Below are 15,333 nucleotides of genomic sequence, written 5' to 3' on the forward strand. Positions count from 1 at the left end.
CCTAGTGATGCTGCTGGGAAGCATGAGCAGGCCTTCACCATCCCAGTACTGGTTGCATCTTGTGATAGACAGAGGCCTCGATTTTCTTTATTTTATTTTATTTTTTTATATCACTTTATACAGACGTTTTCATCGTTGTGTGAATAGAAGTATAAAAAATCTATTAAATATTCTCAACAAATAAATAAACATATAACTATACAATACATGTGTGGACAAAGCCTCAATATACAGTACCAGTCAAAATTTGCAAATTTTATACTGAAGACACATATTAAACGTAAAAAAAAAAACCCGGCTAGCACTGCTGGAGCAGCATTAGCATTAGCCACTAACCTAATGGCAGTACTAGCTCTTTCACCATTCTGAGGCAAGTATATCAGACTGTAGTCTGCATGTAGTCTCCATGTTAAAACGAGATAAATGGGACAAACCGCTAGCTAATATCACTCAGGGTTCCTCAGTGTAGTGCTGTCAGGCCGCATTATTGAAAATCTGAAAATGTAAGCTCACTGTAAATAAACGGAGGTGCTTAATTCACCCAAGTAAATCTGTGTAGATTAACATCCAGCACTCGTTTGACTTTAAAAGATTTTTTATTTTAATTTGAGGAATTACAGTTTTGTTTACTTAGCTTAGATTTACTTAACTTAGTTACCCCCTCCACCACCCAGCCGCAAGACCTACTGAATTAGAAGGAAAACATGGCTACACCCTTGTTCCTTACTAGTGTCGCATAATGCTTCTTATAATCTGGTGTGCCTTGTCTATGAAAATACACCAGAAAATAGACGTTCCTTGAAGCCTTATAAAAAGTACTGTTTTTAAGTGAACCTGATGGCTGTCAATGATCCTGCCTTTCTCTAATGGTCTCTAAAGTCTTCGCTGGATTATACAATATTGTCACAATGGCTTTACAGCAATCTTGCTGTCTTCCTTATCTACTAGAATAAGGGAATTACAGTATATCTAACCTATTTTTGTGCCATTTATCGTATTTACCCAACGAGACTAATGTGTTCCGTGAAACGGAAGAGTTATCGTGACACGCCAGTGAAAGCGATGTGTTTTAAAAGCCACTCCAGCAGTATTCACCGAAAAAGGGTCTTCATTTCATGCTAATACAGCAGTTCTTGTTTCGTGTGCTCTGCTGTTGCACATGCTTGAGCACATCCTATTTTTGAGCTCCAGCACACACCATTTTTCCTGGACGGGGAAGAAAGATTTCCTGGCTTTTTTCGCTCTTTCTTTTTTTTTCGCCAGCTTGAAACCATGTCTTTTGTCTCGTTCTTTTTATTTGTGTTGAAAGATTTATAATTTAAAAAGCCTCAATTATTTAGGCCAGTGGCACGTGCAGGCATGATGTTCTTATTAATCTTAATTCTTGGTTGTGGGCGGGGGGGGGGGGGGTCTTCTTCAGTTGACCTTTTCTTTTAGGAGTGTGAATGCAATAAGAAGCAATATGCAGCCTCGGTGTCTTCCAGTCGCAGGCTGCTGGCGTATCGCTTCACCACGGACTCATACAATCATATTTCCATATCATTTGAAACAGATGATTTCCTTCCCCTCCGTATTTCCATCGCTGTGCATTCATTGGATGGATAAATTGCTTTTTTCCTGCATGGTCTGGCATAACCACTTCCCATATATCACCACATATATCAAATACATAGACGGACCGCGCTCTTGGAGCGCAAACACATGCTGCATCACAGGAACCCCCCCAATCGCACACATTGGAAATCACTCTAGACCCTTCAACCTTCTTCATACAAGCTACACCGGACCTGGGAGGTGATGCTGATATAGGATCCACTGTTCCTCAGCTCTAAGCTCACACTAGGAATTGTTTGTAGGTCACATATTAGGGTCGCAGTCATTCCGTACCCAACATATTAATCTGTCCCAACTCCACAATCTTCCATTCAAAGTGAATTTCTGTAAGCGTATAGCAAGGAGTCACACAGGTGACATCAGTTCAGGCCAGCCTTCAGTATTGCACATTTACATTTGTACCATTGGAAGAAGCCATCTGCCTCCACTGCACATGTCCTTTAATAAAATCAATTTTATATATTATATAGGGGATCCTCAATCATGATTGACGACCGAGACCTAATATCTAATCTGATTAGGTTGTTGTGTTAAAAAAAAAGCAATACAGACCAATACAGCTTTGATAAGACATGCTGTTAACCAATAAGTGCCCAGATAATAATAAACAAAAAAAAAAGATTGAAGACCTCTGGAATATAATCAAGAGAAATATGGATGACGACATGCCATCAAACCAAACTAAACTGCTTGGATTTTTGCACCAGGAGCTGCATAAAGTTCTCCTATCCAAAAGCAGTGTGTAAGACTGGTGGAGGAGAACATGCCAAGATACATGAAAGCTGTTATTAAAAACAGGGTTATTCCACCTAATATTGATTTCTGAACTCTTAAAACTGTATGAAGATGTTTTCTTTGCATTATTTGAGGTCTGAAAGCTCTGCATCTTTTTTGTTATTTCAGCCATTTCTCATTTTCTGCTCTAAAATACAATATTTTTATTTGGAATTTTGGAGAAATGTTGTCCATAGAATAAAACATATACCTATAAATTGCAAAATTAAAGAAACTGATTCAGAAACGAAAGTGGTCTCTTAATTTTTTGATCAAAGGTAAAAACCCATTTCTAGTCCATCCAAAAATCAATGGTCTGGGGTTTGCTTCTAGGGTTTGATTCTAGTGATAGTGTGGAAGCTATCTTCTCCCAGTGCTGCATTTGGGGTCGTGTGATTGGTTCATTCTGTTTTATGATGCCTTCTATTTGCATTACTCATGACTAGTCATAGGATGCGTCAGTGTTTTCACTGTATGCTTATTAAAACCACACTTTTATAGAACAAGAGCCTCAGCTGGAAAATTTGAGAGTAGAGAGAAAAGCTCTGTTTATTATTCTCTCCATTCTCTCACCCCTTAACTTTCCACTGGTCGAGGGGATCAAACCAGTGACCTTCTGGTCCCAAGCCAGGTTGAAGGTTAGAGATTTAAGTGGCTTAAAGATTCTAATCTTTCACTAGGCTTGACACCAGAAGGTCACTGGTTTGATCCCCTCGACCAGCGGAAAGTTAAGGGGTGAGAGAATGACCTGATGCCTCTAAGCAACATGCATATTAATGGATACCAAGAGGTGCCAGAATCAGAGTTGTGGATTCCAAAAAAAAACAAAAAAAACAATAAGAGGCAGAAGAACAAATTGAATCCAAAATTAACTACTTTTAGAAATGGTGTTCTCTGGGTTGTCAAGTGGTCCAGCAGTCTGAAACGCTATAAACTGTAGTTTGCTGGTTCCAATCCTGGTTATGTAGCTTGCCATCAGCTGCCGGAGCCCCGAAAGAAGAGCACAGTAGGTCTTTCGCTCTATGGATGGGTAAATTGCGCTCTTTTCCCTCATCACTCCAAAGGGTGATGTCGTTCAGCATACAGCGTCTGTGAGCTGATGTATAGGAACCCAGACACTGTGCTTTCCTATGAGCAAGCAATGATACATTAGCAGCAGTTAAAAAAAAAAGAGGTGATCAATGGCTGAGTTTACATGTGTTCCTTGTGTTTTGGCATCACCATTGGTGGGGGATATAAACATATAAAAATGAAAGAAAATTACAAATATTATTTTTATTAAAAAATTAAATGGTGTTTTCTTCTCAAACTCAATAGTTTAAACAGATTTAATATTTGTATTTATTTCTTGCAGTCATAACAGTGCAGCAAAATTCTTCTTAAAATTTTTCAACCCAAAACCTGCTCTTTAACAAGCTTGGCTGAGTTTTTGTCTGTAAAAGAAAAGTCAACAGAATTTGAGATGTTTACCATGCGGTTCAATACAAACAGATCAAAATGTGCTTTCAGAAGATACTGGTCAATCATCTGCATAGGTGTACATATATATATATATATATATATATATATATATATATATATATATATATATATATATATATATATATATATATATACAATATGTTTTATATACGTGCCTGTATGTCTAAACACGCTTGAGAACATTATATTATATTAAAGATAATTAAATCCACATCGGCTTGTTTCCAGGAAATGTACCGGCACATGCAAATGAGGGAAAAGGGCATTAGTAGAGCCTCATCTCATGCAAACAGGTCTACAATTTATTTGTCAGCAATGCAATGCTGTTTGCTCTGAAGCGTAAACTATATTCTAGATGTATGTTTTATGAATATGATCACATTTATTATTTTATTTTCTACACAATACAGTCCAAGCCCCTTTCTCTATTTTTTATTTTTATATTTTCCTAATTTTGCCCTCGGAGCCGATATAAATACCTTAGTGCTGACTCTCTTATCAGCTAAAAATATACTAATTAAAATATATTTTTTGTATTCTGTATATAATACAACCCACAACTTAATAAGTAACTTAATGTGCTGCTAATTAACCATAGCAAAAACAAGTAAATCACTTTTTATTTTAATGAGAAAGTTAATATAATAATAAACAATTATTCTTTACTAATTATATTTTTTGTAGCGACATTTTTAGGTCCGACTGACCTACCTGACCAGCTTCCAGCTTGCAGTTTTTTAAAGAGTTTCTGTACTTTTTAGTGCATTTAAATAGATTTTTTTTTTCAACCTTAATGTGATTAGTTTTGGAAGGTGTAATAATAATAGTAATAATAATAATGATAATAATAATAATAATAATAATAATAATAATAAAAGGTGCTGGATTTGTTGTTACTAACTTGTTTGGTTTTGAAAAGGTGCATAATCTAGCAACAAAATCACAAAATTGGCAAGGCTGTGAGTATGCACTGTTGTTGCAAGGAATGCTGGGAACTGTAGTGCAGCAGGTTGATTAATAACTAGAAAAGTGCATCTTCTGAAGGAATCGCAGAATGGTTGCAACAGCTGAAATGGCTCCCACTGTTCGCTACGGTGTTGCTAGGCGGTTGCTATGGTGTTGCTATGGTGTCCATGGTGGTTGCTAGGTGGTTGCTAAGGCGATGCTATGGTATCCATGGTGGTTGCTTTGGTGTTGCTAAGTGGTTGCTAGGTGGTTACTAAGGTGTTGCTAAGGATGCTTGGGCATGTGGGGTGTCCAACCTTTTCTCCAATAGCTACTTTATCCAATATCTCCTCCATACACTCACAGTACTGGAGAGCAGGGGACAGAAAGGGTTCTGTGCGCAGAGCTGCTGGTGTGTGAGATGGAACTTTGGGCCCCCTATTCATTCCTATGGGGAAAATTCGTATGAACATTGTACGAAAACTGTAAATTGTATCTTTTCATACAGCGAATTTGGTCTTCATAGCTCAAAAATTGTGGTGTACATGGGCTTGCAAAGCTTCTCCCCATTCATTCTTAATGGGCAAGGAAATCAGGCATTTACGAAGTTTTTATGCAAAAACCGTATGTCCAATCAAAAAGCTTTCTACAAGCACGCATCACACCATTATTGCTTCGCAATGTAAAACCATAATAATAATTAATAGAATAACAAAACTAGATCAGTGGTCCAGACTGGATTTTGTCATCCTTAGGATGTGGTGTTAGACAATGTGCTTTAGACGCTATTAAAACTATTTTTCTTTTTTTAAGTTAAGGTAATTTTCCTTATTTCTTTGATTGTTTCTCAAGAAAGTTTTATTTTAAAGAAATATGTGACTGCATGTTCCAATGATTGATATTTATGACAAAAAAAAAAATCATTAAATATGTTTGCATGTTTTGTTTTTTTCTAAAAGATGCTTAACTATTTTTTATCTTTTTAAGAAGACCCAAACTGATCAAATTTGTTATCATGCAATTTATTCAGGCAGCTTTACTTATTTTTTACTTATAAGATTTCTAAACTGATGATGGTTAAATTTTCTCATTCCTGTTACCAAAACTTATGTTTTAAACATTTAAAGAGCATGTTTAAAAGCAAGTCCACAAATTCCTTTGATTGTCTCCCAAGAAAGGTTTATGTTAAATAAATGAATGACTGACAAAAAATCACTATATATGTATGCATTTTCCTAAAGGATGCAAAGCCATTTTTATTTTTTTAAGAAGACCCAAACCTAAAATTGATCGAATGTATTATCATGCAATTTATTGAACAAATGGATGAAATCGTCAGGATGTGGCGCCCAGGCCTTGTGTTGGACAATGTGCTTTAGACTCTATAAAAAGTATTTTTTTATGTTTGGTAATTTGGTACCACTTTAAAATAAGACTACCTTTATAAAGGCTTTATAAATGGTTTACAATTCGTTTATTAATGGTTACTAATTAGGTTGTAAATGCCTTACAAATGACCATAATAATAATCATTTATAACACATACATAGAAAGGGCAACAATGACCTGTTGTTTGTTAAATAGTGAATCCACAGTAATCTATTTTGTTACTCTTATGTGTTATAACTGATTATTTATGATTTTTAAGGCATTTACAACCTAATTAGTAACCATTAATAAACTAGTTGTAAACCATTTATAAACCCTTTATAAAGATAGTCTTATTTTAAAGTGGTACCATTATTTTTTTATATATCATAAGAGGAAAGTAGCAGTATTTTGTCCTTTTATTCTCTGTTTTGGGGATCACCTGCATTAACCTGCCTCCACAAAATAATTTCATGCAGCCTTCCTTTGGATATTGCCAATTATGGAAATAATCTACAGTCTGGATTTTATTCTCTCTCTCAAATGGGAAAATCAGTGGACTGTAGCACTTTGTTCGGTGCGCGGTTGAGACTGTAGCACAACACTGTAGTGAGCTGAGACGAGGTTAGCCGGTGTTTGAGGAGACGTTAGAGCCGGGACACTGTTAGCTCATGCTTTTTGAAGGGTTCTTAAACGCTGAACGTAAGATAAGCCCGTTTGATTCTGCTGAAGAAGACACAGGGAGGATTTTCTCGCTCTTCATTCAGTACCAACAGCTCTCTCAGACAGAGACGCGTGCACGTTTGAGTGGCCGATGCATTAAAATTACACCTTAGAGAGGCGCCTTGCGCTAAAATTACTTCATGAAGTGTCGTCTTCCACCAGAGTGACCTCTCCACGCGTACTGCGCCTTTCAGTCAGCTTGACTGAGGAAGAATATTTCCATTTTTTTGTAGTCTGAGGAAGAGCTGTGAACTCTGAAGTCACCTAACGTGAATATGAATCATGATGTGTTTACATCAAAGATGATTCATTACAATAAACAGTCGACTGCTGTATATTTTTTGCATTTGAACGTCTCATTCTGTTCGATTTAAAAGTATTTAAATGTATTTTCTTAAACATAGTTATCAAAGCTGAGTAGAACTACAGTAAGTGCAGAGTGAAGTGTTGAGAATGATGTCTGACGTTTTTTAACGTCTGACTTTAAAATATACCATTTTTTTACCCTTCATATTTCAGTTTCCATCAAATACTCAAATGCTACATTAAAATAAAAGGAGCCTTTTATAATTTTTTTTTCAACTTTGAATCTAATAACACATTTACTTAACTATTCAAAACATGTACTGGTCAGTTTCAGGCATCTTTAATTATTTTTACTTATAATATTTCTAAACCAAAGATGGCTAAATTTTTTCAGTCCTGTTACCAAAAACTCATGTAACATTTAAAAAGCAAGTTTAAAAGAAAGTCCACTCATTCCTTAGATTTTTTTTATTTCTCTCAAGAAAAGAAGTGTTTATTTAAAAGACATGTGTGACTGCATGTTCAAATTATTAATATTTATGACCAAAAAAAATAATTAAATATGGGCATGTACATTGTATTTTTTAAAAGATGCAAAGCTATTTTTATCTTATCAAGAAGACCCAAACCTGAAATTGATCAAATGTATTATCATGCAACTTATTAAACAAATGGATGAAAAATGAAACAAACAGAATTGAAAAAAAAAAAGTGGTTTACATTAACCAATATTCAAATTGATAAATCAATAAACCAGGGAACAATTCTCATTCCTTTTACTGGAACTCACTCCTCATACTGGAACTCACTCCTGTTACTGGAACTCACTCCTTTTACTGGAACTCACTCCTGTTACTGGAACTCACTCCTTTTACTGGAACTCACTCCTGTTACTGGAACTCACTCCTTTTACTGGAACTCACTCCTCATACTGGAACTCACTCCTGTTACTGGAACTCACTCCTTTTACTGGAACTCACTCCTGTTACTGGAACTCACTCCTCATACTGGAACTCACTCCTTTTACTAGAACTCACTCCTCATACTGGAACTCACTCCTTTTACTGGAACTCACTCCTCATACTGGAACTCACTCCTCATACTGGAACTCACTCCTGTTACTTTTTATGTTTTGAGTAACAGGACTATAAAAAGTAAAAAGAAAAATAGCTAATTGGCAGTTATGCTAATAGCATGAGTACACGGAGCACATTATATTGATTTTTCCCATAATTTAAATTGTAAAAACAAGCATATATATAACATAAAAAAATAAATATAGGTAACAGGTAAGAGCATTAAAATTGACGTCTTCAGTCTTAGTTCCGCTAAGACATTTCATAGGACTTTAGCACTTGATTAATTGATTAAAAGGTTATTGCGGTAATATGAATTAAACAATGCTACTGTGGAAAATGATGGGGATATTATTATATAATAGATAAGAAATATTAATAAGTGGTTCTCTATTAAAATTGAGGCTCCACTGGTAGAGACCCTTCTTCATCTAACCCAATAACACTATGCTACTTATTTTTTATATTATTGTTACCCTAAAGATTAAATAATTAAGACACTAATAAAGACACTTCAGTAGTCAATAGCTAATTGGCTAATCACTACAAAAAAGCTTATAATGCAAATGCTAACTGTCCACTCAAAACTCAACTAAACAACTTTTTGATTTTTTTCATAGATATGTCTTGATTTATCATGGAATAAAAGGTTTCCAGTTGCTCTCTGCTCTCTCGAAGAGACACTCCAAGGATAAATCTGATGAAGAACAAAATGAATAATCTATGAAGTCAATTAATTAAATAATCAAATGATTAACATTTTGATTAACTCGATTGCTGTACTGCTGTATTTATTATCGGTGTGCCAACTGGATGTCACTGAGTGCATTAGAAAACTGTTACGCCCTCGCTATGTTTTCCTGTGTTTTCCCCGTTTCCTAGTGTGTTTCTCTAGTACTTTTCCATCACGTGTGTGTAATTTGTAGCTCCGCCCCTCGTTACCTGTTTCCCCAGGTGTTCCGTGTTTCATGTTACTATAAATGGTAACACTTTATAATAACGTTCAGCTATAAATCATTTATAAGTTTTTAATTCCTAATTAACTAAACATGAATTAATCATGTACTCATATCTATAAATCATGCATAAATATATTAGTAATGATTCACAAGACACATACAAGTTATTATTTCATTCTTAACAAATGATTAACAAATGATGAATAGGTCAGGAATTCAGTTTTTATATATCAGTTACATACTTATAATAATCATAATTCATATGTAAATAGAATATTTACAAAGGAATGTAATGTTAAGGCCTTTTTAGCCAAACATACTTAATGAATAAAACATCTATAAACTTTGATTTTATAATTTATTTATCATGAACTAATCAAGTATTAAACAGTAATTTACCCAGTAGCCTTGTGTGTGCTCTGGGTTCTGTTGTAGCTAATTATTTTTACATATTATTTTAATGATTATTTTAAGACAGATTTAGACAGGTATATGATGTTCGCATTCAAAGCAAGCTCCTAGCTCCTTCCTACCTGATGGACTTCATGCACAGCTTTGTTGACCCAAAAACTTCAACTGCAGCTTATGTGGCTAAACGAACTTCCACTGAGCAGGAATCAAACACACTCAAGATTGAAGCATTTAAATGACCAGTAAACCAGTGTATTCGTCTGGGTGATCTTTTTCTCTCACAGTCTACCTACCTACTGTCAGGTGATGCTGAATTTCTCCCTAGGTGTGTGTGTGTGTGTGTGTGTGTGTGAGAGAGAGAGAGAGAGAGAGAGAGAGAGAGAGAGAGAGAGAGAGAGAGAATGCTTTATTCTGCTTGTCTGTGATGGACTGGTGGTCTGTCCAAGGGCTTACATGTCTTTTGCCCTATAAACACTGGCATAGACTTCAGTACCCCCCATCACCCAGAAGGATTAAGTTTATAAGAAGGTGATTAATACATATCTAAAAATCATTTATAAACTATACTTCTTTTGTTAAATCATTTATAAATGAATTGTTCAACATTTATAAAACATTTTGCAGCACCTAATCTAAAGTGTAAACTATTCTCTGTATATAAATATCTGAAAATGCCTGTAAATCATTTATAAACTATATTTCTTTCGTTAAATCATTTATAAATGAATTGTTCAACATTTATAAAACATTTTGCAGCACCTAATCTAAAGTGTAAACTATTCTCTGTATATAAATATCTGAAAATGCCTGTAAATCATTTATAAACTATATATTGTTTTGTTAAATAATTTTAAAATTAATTGTTTAACATTTCCAAAACATATCCAAATATCCAAGTACATATAAAAAATCAACTTAGGAAAATCAACTTACTGGTAACAACTTGCAGGTCTTTATTAAATTCAAAGTGGCAACCAAAAAACTTATTTTTCAAAAACAGAAAAGAAGATGACAGTAATAACAATTTCACTCAAAAATGACAAATTCAACAAAATCTTCTGAATCATTAACAACTGAAAAATAACTCTGCCATTGCTGCACTTTTAAAACATTGTCTTCACAGCCAATAACACTGTCATCTGTTGGATGTCCATTTTAGTTTTATTTACAGTCCAAAACAATAGGCAAGCTTGCGAAACATTACAAAAAAAACTTACTTTCTTTTCATTAAAGGCAGAAGCTTGTTTTTCTTTTTGTACATTTCCACATTGTTTAACAGCTGTACATCATTATTTAAGACATCTGCACACTTTTTTGCAAACACCTGCAGTTTCTCCTGCCTTGAGTAACCCTCCAACACCTTACTGTACTCTTGGGGTGCCACGATAGCTAGCTCTGCAATGGGAGCATTGGCCACTACAGTGTTTCTGTCTACTCCAACAGCCCTGTATGCATCACGGAGATTTTTCCCCCTTCTGTACTGATGCAAAATCTTCTTGTATCTTCTAACAGTCTGCTGAGGATTTCCAGCTACAGAGACAAACACAAAGATAAAAACACACACACAAATAAGAAAAGTACAAACAAACTAAACAATTCCTATAAAATGCCCTTGTTACTTTATTTTATTTCATATGGACTTGATTTAGTGACTGCCAACTCGTTCCTCAAGACTTATGATTCATTAGGCTTCAGACAGAGAAAGTAAAATATTTAAAATCTAATCTTTATAGCTTTAATTTGGCTAACTGATACAGTGTTGCTCAACCATTGCTTAAATGTTCACCTCACAGTCTCTGGTAATGAGCAGACATTCACAAATTTACTTCTGTATATCAACTGCAGACTAAACAGTCCAAGGTACATATATGCATGTGTATATATATACAGGGCCAGCTCAAAAAATGAGAATATCTTTGAAAAGTTACTTTATTTCAGTAACTCAGTTAAAAATGTGAAACTCATATAATATATATATATATATATATATATATATATATATATATATATATATATATATATATGTATTAAACTCAGAGTGATCTATTTTAATCGTTTATTTCTTTTTTTGTTGATGATTTTGGCTTACAGCCAATGAAAACCCAAAAATCAGTGTCTCAGTAAATTAGAATATTATATAAGACCGACTGATACTGTTGGCAGTGTGGGTAGTTTGCTAAGTCCTGCTGGAAAATGAAATTCACATCTCCATAAAAGTTGTTAGTAGAGGGAAGCATGAAGTGCTGTAAGATTTTGTGGGAAAACACTGCACTTTGGACTTGATAAAACACAGTGGATCAACGTCAGCAGATGTCTTGTCTCCCCAACCCATCACTGATTGGTGGAAACTTCACACTAGACCTCAAGCAGTTTGGACTGTGTGTCTCTCCACTCTTCCTCCAGACTCTGCTCCCTTAATTTCCAAATTAAATGTAAAATTTACTGATGATCAGTGATGGTCTGGAGAGACATGTCATCTGCTGGTGTTGATCCACTGTGTTTTATTATCAAGTCTGAAGTCAGTGCAGTTTTGTTTTCCCTCAAAATCTTACAGCACTTCATGCTTCCCTCTGCTACTGACAACTTTTATGGAGATGTGGATTTCATTTTCCAGCCGGACTTAGCAAACTACCCCCACTGCCAACAGTATCAGTCGGTCTTATATAATATTCTAATTTACTGAGACACTGATTTTTGGGTTTTCATTGGCTGTAAGCCAAAATCATCAACAAAAAAAGAAATAAACGATTAAAATAGATCACTCTGAGTTTAATACATATATGTATATATATATATATATATATATATATATATATATATATATACATATATATATATGTATATATATATATATACATATATATATATATATATATACATATATGTATATATATATATATATATATATATATATATATATATATATATATATATATATATATATATACATATATATATATATACATATATATATATATATATATATATATTATATGAGTTTCACATTTTTAACAGAGTTACTGAAATAAAGTAACTTTTCAAAGATATTCTAATTTTTTAAGCTGGCCCTGTATATGTATATATATATATATGGATTTGTCTGTGGTTTTAGGTACCTCTCTTTCTATACTGCTGCATCTTTTCTTCTTTTCCTTTTTTGTTCTTCTTTCTTTTGAGCTTCTTCTGGTGGCTGTGCTTGTGTTTCTTTCTCTTCTTTCTCTGCTCTTCAGAGGAACTTGACATTGACGTAGAAGAGGAAGATGAAGAAGATTCAGAAAACTCTGATGACTCTTGGTCCTCACATAGATCAGACGAATCGTCCTCTGCGGTGCCACCTTTCAGACCTTTCTTCTGGTCTAATATCAAACAAATCAAACTTGAGTGAGACATTTTTAAAATGTAGGATTTTAAGTGGTGGCAAGTTAGAGGGCCGGGGTTTATGTTTTTGTACAGCCATTCTGGTGCTAAGTAAATATTTTATATTAATTACCAAAATACTCACATTCGTCTAACTGTTTTAGAAGACCGTCCCTTTCTTCTTTCAGGTCAGCAATTGTTTTAGACATAGCCTCCTCATTCTTCTTTGCTTCAGCCAGTAGAATCTGGTGTTTTTTCAAGGACATCACAGCTGTTGGGGCTAACTGGGTAACTGCAAAAAAAAAATAAATAAATTCTAATAGTGGACTGTGGACTTGTTAACCACTAAGTTAATAAATTATGTTGGTGGATTCTCTACATAAGTTCAAATATTATAAACTGTTTAAAAATGACCTACAAGTCAAAGATAAGTAACAAGATTGGCACATAACATTAGCTAATTGTAGTCCAACTGTCGCACAGCAGGAAAAAAGTTGCCTAAAACAATGTCTAACAGGTATCGCCATCCCTGGTCCTTGGACTGATGGGCTGGTCTATCAGTCATTTTTTGCAGTACTTGTGTTACACCAATAACTCATACTTTAATTATAACAACTAACTAGTGTGCTAACATCATCCTTATAAATTCTCAGCTAATGGTGGCCTGCTAAAATTTGACTGAGGATGGTAAACACATATTATTCATAATGAACAGTGATCCAACCAGCTAGCTAAGGTTAGGTTAGCTAGGTAAGCTAGTGTAAGCCAAGTTTCCTCGGAAATCACAGGATGTAATGTAGCTAGTAAGCTACATTTCCTAACATTAGTTTTAATAAAAGCTAACGTTACATATCTTACCTGTGCCATGCTCCCCTTCTTTGTTGGTTTCTGCAGATTTATTGGTCTTTTTGCCTCGTTTGGGGCGAGCTGCAGATATACTGCTCAACTCCATCACGACCGGACTTCTCCCTGCAGCAGCGGCGGCGTTATTAGTGGCCCCCCTGGTGCCCCCCTTAATTAACTCAACCCATATTACAAAGTTCCACCTGACAGTTTTAATAGTAAATAAACGATACATACGTGAATATATATATGTTATACATACACAAAACGTAATTCAAAGTAGTTGTTTAAGCTAAATAAACCAAATAAATATTTAATAAGCAAGCTTTATATAAATAATATATAAATAATTTATAATAAATCGTGAAATAAGACTGAATCAAAGCCAGTTTATGGAGAGCCTACCTACTTCCTATCTTCTCCGCACTAGAAAATCACAGACAACCTCTAGAGGGAGCCCGCGAGTGAGTTCTGGATGAATGGGGGTGAATGGAGCTAAAGGCTAAAACCTCAAAATAAAAATAGTAACTATTCATTTGGTCAGTATATTCTCTTAATTTAGGAAAACAGCATGTTACTTATTGAAGACATTAGTATTTTTTTCAGTATAAGAAGTATTAAATATTTATAAACTCTGATTTTGCTCTATTTCTCCATACAAACCTATTCGTTTTGGACTCACTCGGGAGCGCCTCTGGTGGTCAAATAAACACAGAAGTGATTCTCAAGTGGGTGTTCTCCCCTCTATTAGAGATTCTCTGACTGAATCCTGTACATGCAAGTTAGACACGTTTAACTGACAGTCATCCGGTTATAAATGCGCCAAAATGATGTATTTGGAGAGAAAAGTAAGGAAAATGATCGAGGGAAAGAAATCAAAAAGAAAACATTTAAAATTAATAAAGTGGCTTCATAAGAAGAAACTGTTGCAGAAAAAGGTGAAATGCAGTCTCTGTCACCACAGAATGAAGCTGAAACAGAGCAACTGCTCAGATTGCTATGAATGGTAAGTCAAGCTGTCATATAATTATCATGCGTTTAGTTAACCTAATGTGCTTGAACAAATGTGCACTAAAGAATGTAAAGATTAGCTTTTTATCTAAAACTAAATTAAGCCTTTTTCAGTAATTATAACCTTGTACTGTTATGCTTTTTAACACCATTCAAGACGTAAATTATTAAATTCGTTTTTTTTATTCTGTCAAGCATTTCTAAACATGTCATGGATATCTATATGTGTGCCTGCATATGTGCAAGTTATGTTTTAAGGCACATGTTTTTAATGTGGCACTGCATTGTCTGTTCCATCATATCAAATCTCAGGAAAACCATGTTCAAACCATTGCTTCATCACTTAGCTCTATAATAAAAAGTAATTTATTAGTGTTGGAATTAAACAGAACATTATAATTTGAAAAAAAAAAAAATGTTAGATTAATACACCTAAATTCACATCAATATAATTCCCATCCCTG

The 15,333-nt window shown here is 34.4% G+C and overlaps 2 protein-coding genes across 3 annotated transcripts in view; one reads left to right on the forward strand and one right to left on the reverse strand.

Annotated features, from left to right (window-relative positions):
* The window catches only part of grid2 (glutamate receptor, ionotropic, delta 2), an 874,963-nt gene that overhangs the window by 330,135 nt on the left and 529,495 nt on the right, over positions 1-15,333 (forward strand). The window lies entirely within an intron of this gene.
* LOC111193568 (coiled-coil domain-containing protein 106) lies at positions 10,588-14,112 on the reverse strand. Its single transcript, XM_022674938.2, has 4 exons — positions 13,874-14,112; positions 13,161-13,307; positions 12,775-13,014; positions 10,588-11,188 (listed from the first exon to the last, which is right to left on the reverse strand). Exons 1-4 carry the CDS (start codon positions 14,091-14,093, stop codon positions 10,872-10,874), a joined length of 924 nt encoding a protein of 307 aa, XP_022530659.1. The 5' UTR covers positions 14,094-14,112; the 3' UTR covers positions 10,588-10,871.

The sequence above is a fragment of the Astyanax mexicanus genome, chromosome 12, assembly GCF_023375975.1.
Source record: "Astyanax mexicanus isolate ESR-SI-001 chromosome 12, AstMex3_surface, whole genome shotgun sequence".
In the NCBI taxonomy this organism is placed as follows: Eukaryota; Metazoa; Chordata; class Actinopteri; order Characiformes; family Acestrorhamphidae; genus Astyanax; species Astyanax mexicanus.

Coding starts and splice junctions, on each gene's coding strand:
- LOC111193568 (XM_022674938.2), bottom strand. CDS start 14,093: ATGTATCGTTTATTTACTATTAAAACTGTCAGGTGGAACTTTGTAATA. Junction 13,308..13,873: donor AGAAGGGGAGCATGGCACAG/GTAAGATATGTA, acceptor TTTTTTTTGCAG/TTACCCAGTTAGCCCCAACA. Junction 11,189..12,774: donor GCAGCAGTATAGAAAGAGAG/GTACCTAAAACC, acceptor TTGTCTCTGTAG/CTGGAAATCCTCAGCAGACT.